This window comes from Eschscholzia californica, unplaced genomic scaffold (assembly GCF_041429995.1).
Source record: "Eschscholzia californica isolate CP2 unplaced genomic scaffold, dmEscCali1.0.p SCAF_1, whole genome shotgun sequence".
NCBI classification, from domain to species: domain Eukaryota; kingdom Viridiplantae; phylum Streptophyta; class Magnoliopsida; order Ranunculales; family Papaveraceae; genus Eschscholzia; species Eschscholzia californica.
The window spans coordinates 29418249-29428348 of NW_028238198.1; the positions used below are offsets into that span (position 1 = coordinate 29418249).

The 10100-nt window shown below is 37.9% G+C and overlaps 1 protein-coding gene across 1 annotated transcript; it reads right to left on the reverse strand.

Annotated features, from left to right (window-relative positions):
- Positions 1–6467: 6467 nt before the first annotated feature.
- Positions 6468–9803, reverse strand: LOC147565872 (putative beta-1,4-xylosyltransferase IRX14H). The gene is made up of 3 exons (XM_086652351.1): positions 8715–9803; positions 8050–8607; positions 6468–6927 (listed from the first exon to the last, which is right to left on the reverse strand). Exons 1-3 carry the CDS (start codon positions 9416–9418, stop codon positions 6711–6713), a joined length of 1479 nt encoding a protein of 492 aa, XP_086508477.1. The 5' UTR covers positions 9419–9803; the 3' UTR covers positions 6468–6710.
- Between the last annotated feature and the right edge of the window lie 297 nt (positions 9804–10100).

A 10100-nucleotide genomic window follows, 5' to 3' on the forward strand; every position in this document is an offset into this window, starting at 1 on the left:
CTCTTGGAAACAATTCTTTACCAAAATTATAGTGGATAAAACTGAACAAGAAAGGGAAAATAGAGATCTCTTACTCCGTAGGATTTGAACAAATCACAGATTCCACGAAGCCTGAAAAGTATAACACAAACTAAATTCCTTCACAAGATTAATAATCTTCTTTTCTTCAAACCAATATTCTTCTCTTTCAATCTCTCTTAAAGGATCACTTCAGAAATCTCTCTCAGGCTCATCTTTCTCATCTCTCTCTCTAATCTGAGAGGGTATGATCCGGGAAGATTATCTATCTTTTTGTCTCATCTCTCGGATCTCTCTCTTTCTCTCTAACCTGAGAGGATATGATCTGAGAGGATTCTTTCTCTGTCTAATCTCTCTGACCTCTCTCTCTCTCTATTCCGCGAAGATACGGTCAGAGAAGATTATTTGAGACGATACTCTCTAACTTGAAAGTGAATAATATTTTCCCATTCATTCCCTTTTATAGTGATAATTATGGAGTCATTCAACTAGAAATATGATTCCTTTTTAAGCTTGAAATAGGAAAACTTGTTTTACCCAAAAAAAAAAAGGAAAAGTCCTACTTCGACTAAGAGTTTTATATAAGACGAACCCCAACAGAGTGTACTATTGGAGATCCTCTAATAAGCCCACAATTCATTGATTGGCGGTTATTTAACTTTTTTGTGTTGAAAGCCCTTATTTAACTTGGTTTGTCATGATTGATATTGGAAGAGTCACTCTCTATATTTCAGGACGTCTTAAATTCTGATTTAGTATGTGTTCTCGAACATTATTTTAGGTGGGCGATTTGGAGAAATAAGAAAAGTATCCGGGGTGTAAAGACTTTCCCAAAAATTGATCAACTCTAGTTCACTCATTTTTTTTAATTATTAGAGGGAAATCAATTTGAGTGAAGTATTTTTTTTTATTCTCCACAACTCTACCACCATTTTTTTATCCACTCTGACAATGGTCGCCAACAAGCGACCATTGTCAGTGACCTTCAATATTTTTTGTAATCTTTCATTTTCTTATTCCAGCACCTTCAATCACCATTGTTTTTCTCTCTTCTTTCCTCTGCTCCTCTCTCTTTCTCTTCCCTCTCTCTTTTCTCTTACTATCTAGTTGTTTTCCGACGAAAATCTGGATTAGGATTCTCCCTCTTTCTTCAATATGCTATGCTAGTAATTGTAATCCTCTCAACTATGTTTCTCGATATGTCTAAGTTTCTTAAAAGAGCTTTTGCTTCTGTTGTAGTCACTCGATAAAATTTACAAGACTTCTCTCCCCTCTATTTTTCTTAATATTCTTTACAAGATTGTTCATTGCATCACACTTCCTATATTAATTTCTTTTAGTTACTAAAACTCGAATGTTTCTAACTACAAATATCACCAAATCAATCTTATATCTATAATTTCTAATCACAAGCTTCATTGACTATTGCTTGACTTCAGTAACAACAACTACAACTTCACTCATCAATTCCAACTAATACCCTCAAAATAGCATACATGAGCAAAACCCTAACTAGGATACTATTATTTTTTAATCAAAAGAATAATTTTTTAACTAAATCCTTATTGGTTTCAGAAATTCAAGTCAGAATTATAATGAAGAGAGAAAAAGTTAGAGAGAGACCTGTGAAATTCTTAAGCTTAATGTTGGCTTGACCATGATCAGCAAAGAGATTTGCGTTATAGGATGGACGACAATAGTCGAAGTATAAAGATAAATTGCTAGTTCAAAATTATCATCATCGATGCTTCCGACACTAAAGATTTCTCCAAACCAGGTCGAATTTGCGGCAAAGGGGATCCTTTTCTTTGCCGGCTTAAATAAAGAGGGAGGAGTAGAGAGAAATGGAGAGGGAAAAGCAGAAAGAAGAAATATAAATGCAGGTGGTAGTTTTATTGGAATGAGAGGAGATGAAGAAAAAGAAGAAGAAAAGGAAAAAAATGGTGGTGACCGGAGTTAAAGGTGGTGACCAGAGTTGGTGGTGGTAGGCGGAGTTGGTGGTAATAGATGAGGAAGAAGAAGATGACTTGTCTCCTTTTAAAATTTTGCATCCCAGAAAATTCGTCAAACGTTACATCTCCCTTTTAAAATTTTCTACCCCAGATAATATTTTTATTTCCCCAGATCACCTACCTTATTTTAATATAACTAGCATAAACTGTGATTTCTTTCGACAGAAGAACAAGACGAACTTTTTACTATTTTAGACCTTTGGCTCATTACTCGCCTTCCATGGATGGAAGACCCACTAATGGACATATTCCCATGAGTCCATGACCTATTATTTGTCAATGGCTTAATGGAGTTGATCGAGTCTCTGTTTTGGGGAAACAAGAAAATTTTCCGGGAAAGCAAGTGGAAAACCAAAAATATTCAAACCAAACACACCCTACAAGTCGCCGACCGACGACTTCATCATCTTCTGTCTCTCTTCTTCTTTTTCTCTCTCGTCATATCCTCTCTCCATTTCCTTCGCTAGATTCCTTCGTCTGGATCTGGACACCAGATCTAGGCGAAGCTGTCTGATTCTACCAGATGAGGGTTCCGGCAAAGGGGTCTCCCCTTCTCTTGAACCATAGAAGAATAGAAAGAGAGGGAAATGGTGGAAGGAGAAGAGAGAGAAAAGAAGAGTTAATGGTCGCCGGAATTTATGATGGTAGGAGGGAAGATAGAGAAAGAAGAAAATAAAAAACTTTAAAAGTCGGTAGTATTTGGAGGAAACAAAAAAAGTTTTATTTCCACCCAAAACTTTCTTCCCCAAAAAAATTCCTTATTTCCCCGAAACACCGATATCCTATTTGAACATACATAGTAAAAAACTCTCATTTATAATCTCAATCTATACTACTTGAAGAAGAGTTGAGTATATAAGACTCTAAGAAAAGTAACCAAATAACATAGAGGAGGGTCATTTATGTGTGCTTAACTGGGTGAGTTTGAATAATCTCACGTTATTACGTGAGCCTGGATAACGTGGGATATCGATAAGTTTTGTGTTGAAAGTGATTTGGATATGGATTGATATCTATTTCGATTTGCGATATGCGAAACAGTTTTTCCGACACGAAATTTTAGACTTGTTTAGCAGGGTTGATTTCAGAAGCAACGCTGACCTCTCCATCTGTGAGGCAGTGCTTCTGTTTAAGACAGTTATTAATGTTAGAGGTATCTATGTATATTTTGGTTTTAGAAGGGAGAGGTGGTGTGACGGTGGGAGATATATCTTGTAACTCTTTGGAATTTGCTCTTCATTCATATTGAAAATCATTGCGCCGTTATTCGTCGTAGAGTAGATCGAACCAACCGAACCACGTAAATCTCTTTGTGTTTTGTGTAATTGCTTCATCGATTATTTACTTCCTTCGTTGTTTTTCTTGATTTCTTGATTTTGTCGCACGGAAAATCTATATATGGCATGTGTGTTAAAAGCGTTACAATATCGATAGTACATCCAATGACGGGTGTCATAAGAAAATTGAGCTCTTGATCTAAAGAAAATTGCTCTCTACGTAATAGCCATATTTGAAATATATGTGTGTTTGACAACCTCACTCGCTACTACTAGCAATTCTAACTAATCTTACCTTCCCATCAATTACCATCCTTCTGATCTCACTACCACATGCTCTCTCTCTATCTCTCTTGTCCAATTATGAGCCAACTTGAAATCTGTCCACTCTGGTGGTAGCTGTGGGAGTCAGATAGACTTTTTTTTTTTGATGAAGGGGAGTCAGATAGACTAGTTAGTTAGAGAACAGGTAGGGCCCAACAGCCGCCCCAACTTGTACCATCTTTCTGATCTCACTACCACATGTCTCTTGGATTTGCTGATGAAAGACAAAGCAACTGAAACAGTTGATCTGCCCCAATGCCCATGAGATCTCCATTAAAACATGGATAAGCTTACTCTCATACTGTTGCAAATCACCAGTCGACGATGGCAGCTGACATCCTGCTATGACACTGTCATAGCCTCAGGCCCACAAGGTTTCTCAATGTAAAAATCTATAAAGCCCATGCTGAGACATCTAATTTATAGACCCAGCTCTCACAAGATGACACCCACATGTCAAAATTGATGGACAAAAAATTGATGGACAAGTTCCCAACAACTACTTTATGGGAGAGGATTGTATGTACAAACAAAAGCTGCTTGATTCCCAAGAGCTTGCTTACTAGGTGTAGCTCTTGACCTACGAGCATGACCTATTCAACTTTGCACATTATCCTAATAAGCATTCCCTTGAGCGTGTAACTGCCTCAAGTGACCACTTGACACTCTAGAGAAAAAGCTATTAATATAGACCGAATCATTTTATCTATCTTCTTCAGAAAAGAGAGAAGAAAGTGACTCGCCAACAGATGGTCAGTTGATCCTTCTTGTCGACAAGTCAATTTCATATGAGTTTTTAAGAAGGAAATTATGAAGAAAGGAGTTGTGTTTAAAACAACTGAGAAACGAGAAAAAGAAAATTAGAATTTAAAGTTAATTAAGGATTGATTATCTTGCCCACAAGAAATCATATTTGAATTGGTCCATTGACTTTGACCAGATCAATTGTTAAATGCCGGTACACCAAAACAGAAGATGTCATGTCTATCTCAATTTTCATCTTCACCATAATCATCTCTCTCCACTTGTATCATCTTTCTCCACTCTCCTCTCGATTCACCTTGATATTCTTCGCGCATCACCACCACCACCTTTGTCACCACCATCTCATTCTCCTTCTAACAACCCTCAATCGTGGTTTTCACATGATCTATTGATCAAGGTCTACAGAGAGAGGAAATGGTTAAAGAATAGGAGATGGTGGTGACAGTACCCGTAGTTGGTGATGGTTCTATCAGTGGTGATGTGAAATGGTGGTGGTTTTGAAGACAAGTGAGGAAGGGGAAGAAAGAAAGTGGCCAGCAACATTGATGGTCTTTCACTTTTTTTTTTTTTTTCTAATGTGTTTGTGGTGTCTTTGTCCATGTGTGGGCTTGGTAAAAAACCAATGTGCCCGTGAGACATGTTTTGATTTGACGCACCTTTTCGGCCTCCACATTGCCCATCTTTGTTATATTCACTACCACATCAAATGTATTTTTTGTTCAAGTTAAAGAAGTTGTGACTGCATATAATAAAGATTTAGGGCCAAGGGGCCTCACGGAAAGGCAACAAATAGAGAATTAAAGGGCCCCAATTTTTTTGTATCCTTAGAAAAATATGATTAGAAGGGACAAAGAGTCTACATTAGCTCAATAGGTAGAAAACATGACAAAGAGTCCAAACAACCCAAGTTTGGTGTCAAGTACTAACATTTTTCTTTATTAAATTGTATTTTTTTTACTACTTTAGTTGACACTTCTACCACCACTACTAAATCTCCACACTGTACCTCCATTACTACAACCACGATTACATTACTAAACCTCTACCACCACCGCCATCACCACCACCATTAAACTGTTCATTTTTTCTTTTACTTCGGTTGACACTTCTATTACCATGACGATTACTAAACCTCTGCTATCACCACCACAATCACTATATCTCTACCACTATAGTTCCACTACCATCACGATAACAACCACGGCCACCACGATTACTAAACCTCAGCACCACAACTACCACCATTACCAAACCTCAACAACACAACTATTACCATTATAAAACCTCCAGGACCACAATCACAATCAAACCACAACCAACACTATCACCATAAACACCAAAAAAAAGAAGGTTAAACTTATTGAGTTATTTTCTCGAAGAATCATTTTCTAATATATACTTTTTTTCAGTTAAAAAAAACTAAACAAGATACTGACTTGCTGAACCACTTAATTGTGAGGTTGTCCATGGACCGACGAGGGCCCTACCCGAGCCCATGCTGATTTTCAAGTAACTCAACCAGATCGTTCGATTCAGAGTGCAAGTTATGAACACAACTTTTATGTTTAAACCACACATTATGTGCAAAGAAAACGTAAAAAGTTTCAATACACAATTTTTTTTTCTTGTGAAACGCATGTAGGTCACATCCTTAAAACTCGCTTCGGACATCCAAAATCTGAGGACCGGCCCTGCAAAGATTGTGAATGACTTACCAATTCGGCTATAGGCATCCTAAACACCTCAAAGTTGGATAATGAGGAACCCAAGTGTGGTAGCCATCCAAGTCCGTGAACACTGGCCAGAATTAACAAATAACAGAACCTAGAATTTGAAGTGGAAGTTCATGGATGACAATCATGGAAAAAGAGAGGTGCCTACAGAAATTCCCTTATATCAAGTTAGTTTGGGAAATTGAACCCCTGGTCTTCTTCATATTCTCAATGCACATTTTCTGCAAATGTTCAACCTCAAGCACATGACTCACAAACACAATATTGTCAGACCTAACATGTCATTACATCTGCTGTTGTTTCTGCTTCGATCAAATCCAACACATTCAACAATACTATATCGAAGCTTCTTTCATAAATTGAACTGAAAACATAGTAAATCACAGTCTAACCATCTCTTTTTACAAGACCCAAGTATTATCATTGAACGAAACACTCTCGACAAGCCTAATCTGTAAATGAAGAACCGGCTTTCCAATTGTAGCAACTGCTTCGAATATGTTTCGAATTCAACATGCTGCTAAATTTACTATCTCACTTACAAAAAGTATTAACACTCTGGAAGTTTTAAGTATTCGGTTTCACTGTTTCTCATCGATTTTACTTGAACCTTCATGCTTTCTCTTATCGCGGGGACCATCTCTTGACCCGGAAGTCCGTTCTAGTTTGACGTGACGCTTGTTTGTGTCATCTTGCATGCCTATCACTTTTTCATCGGACGAGATATCTGATGGTGAATCCGGCCATGGGGAACGCTTTGCAGGGACGGTGATCTCCAAAGGGGGCTTGATTATCCATCTGTAAGCACGAAGAACAAAATGTCAGGCTTTCTTTTGAGAAGGATAAGAAGCAATATGTGAACAACACATTGTTGACTGAAGATTTCATACCCAATGTGCGATTATCTATACCTATAAGATGAATTTAAGACTATAATAAGTTTAAAAAATGCACTGTTGACTGAAGATTTCATACCTAGTACGTAAATATTGTTTTACCTTGGGTAAGAGCGAAGCAATATATCAAAATGCATCATATAATATGCTTATAACAGTTGGTATGTTTGCCATACAAATAAATGATAAGCGTAGGCGAATAACAGAAATAAGCGCAACATCGGGTGCCCATAACTCACCACTATCGGTAACAGTACAGAACAAGGAAGAAATAATGTTAATGAAGGAGATCTTCAAAATGCAACATTTAATATGCTTAGAGAATTTTACTTCAAGACTTGCTCATAACTCCATGAACTGCTTTATTTGGGCCAATAAGCAACTAGAGGAAACTAATTTTCATGATTGAGAAATATATGAGATGGATGAATGAGCACATAAAAATCTTCGAGACGAAACACGTGAACCTGAAAAGCAGTAGTAATGTGGTGAATGCGAAGAAATCCTTTTGCAACGTATTCCTTGTACGATGACAGTATCTCCAAACATTGAAGTTGGAGAAGAGAAAAACAGAAGGTTAGACGTGGCATGTGTGCGATGATATCCACGTGGACCATGCTACTTATACCGCGAATGAAAAGCATGATTGAAGTTAGAAGAAACAACAAACATCTTAAGTGCAAACCTTACCGAGTTCAATGTTCTAACAAACGTTTTATTTAATAACGGATTTTTAAAACTTTTTGCCTTAAAAAAGAAAGATACATCAAGACTCTTAGATTTGCTAACTAGGTAAGAACTAGGGTGTCCTCTTAGTAAACCTAATTTAAGACTTAATTGTTCATGTTATGTACATATATAAGCTAATTACATTAGCATCTAGAGTAGTTTAATAAGAGAATCAATTAGCATATTTAGAGCGGAGAGAATGGCAAATGATATAAACACCAAAATGAGACTCGTGCGTATTCAAGGAAGCAAGACGTTTATATAACAAGAAAAAGAATAAAGGAATGAGACTAACCCAGGAGGGAATTTGCTGTCTGCACGAGCTTCAACACGAAGCCACCAAAGCATAACCTTTCGCCCACAATCACCAAGAGGTTCAACAAACGAAGCATCCTTCAAGAGCGAAAGAGGACTATCAAGTGCATATCTATCCTCGGCCAATGTATCAAGATCCCGGACCCAATACGGCTTATTCTCCTCTCCCTGCCATACCAACCTAGAATTCATTACGAAACCCGCCCATTCTAGCTTGTTGGGCAACACCATCCCTCCTTCGCCTATGTAAGTCGAGCTCTTCTCAGGATAAGACAATGAACTATAAGTATGCCAACCAACTAACGTTCCTGATGAATTACAAGCTGGGCCTTGAACTGGCATTGGAGAACTCGGTTCACGATCTTGTTTCTTAGGCAAGGAAGATTGTTCATCTAAATTCTCCGAGTGATGGAGAATTCCAATAGAAACAGAACCAACCCATTTCACTAATTGAATCTCATCAAACAATTCCATACTATGCATATTACTATCATCACCAAACATCACAATTCCATCCAATCTCTCCTCTCTCACAACTCTGTACAAACAGATCATGTTCAAATTCTAACCAGACCCATAATTAAAAAAAACAACAAAAATTGAAAGAAGATGATAAAAACAAGAGAAAAGGGCAACTTATTATACCTCAATGCACGAAGTCTCATTCGAGCTTCCATTCGATGTCGATCTACCCAAGAAATAGGCATCTTCTCTTCAAACCCAATATGAATAGTATGAAGTCCTGAATTAGCAAGAAGGGTTGAGGTTTCATTTGAAGTTCCTCCAGCTTCAACAACGATCCAGATTAGATGATAAGGAACAAGCATTAAAGAGTGAATTAATCCAGTTAGATGAAGAGTTTGAAAAGTTCGAACATAAGTAGGGGTGATTACAATAATGGGTTTAGGGTTTATGATTCCAAATTGAACCCTTTGTTCATTCTGAACTCGTTCAATTATACGATGAGCTTTCATGACTTGAGTTGGATTTGGGTGAGGCCATGGTCGAATTAAGATCCCATGACGACCCACCACAACTCGGCTATTAGTAGTAAGGTTCGAAACAGAATGGGGTTTTTGAAAAGTGTGAAATTCTCCATTGGTGGTGGTGGTGGTGAGAAGCGGCGGTGGCACGGTGAAGTTGGTAGTGGTGGAGATGAGAAGATAGAGAATAAGACGAGAGAATCGAAAACCCAAAACAAGACTAATCAAACAACAAAGACAATGAAGAAATAACCAGAAAAGGGTAGATGGGGATTTAGAATTAGGATCAATAGATGAAGAATCAAAAGGGTTTCTGAAACTATTATTATTACTTCTATAGTTATGCTGTAACCCAAAAAGCTTCATTTTTCTAAAACTGTAGTTCAATCAATCCGATCGATGGGGTGTGTGTTTTGTGGATTGAAATTTGGGGTGATCGAGTGAGTTGTTGGTGGGAGGATGAAGATGATGATGATTGAGGAAAGGGATAGATGGACAGAATTAGGTGTTTGATTCCATACGAAGGAAGAAAAGGTGTTTTTACTTGAATTTTAAGTGAAAGGGGAGAGAGAGAGAGAGAGAGAGAGAGAGAGAGAGAGAGAGAGAGAGAGAAAAGAGGTCAAAATGGGTCCACACCACCAACTTCCGAAGTCGATAGGATGCTTGGATCCAGATTAGGACAGACAGAGAGTATTAAGGTCGTTAGGAGTTGAAAGAGAGCCAGCTTGGATGTCGGTTCCCACCTCTGGGCACAAAATCATTTTGGATCTATGACTTTTGACCTTAATTGGATTTATGATAAGCAAATTTCAACCTAGCCAAGAAATGAATTTGTCCACGCATAAGCAGCTGCGTATGCGCACAATCCCGATATACACACACCAATGAGATGTAGTCGATCACTATGAGGTACGTTCTCATGAAGCGACAGATTCTTTGTGAACAAAGCTGGTGATTTGGGGAAATAAGACAGGTCAGTCGGTTACATGAGAGAAAGGTTGTCGTCTATTTTTATTGGGAGTTTGTCAGAGATCACATCTGACGCCCG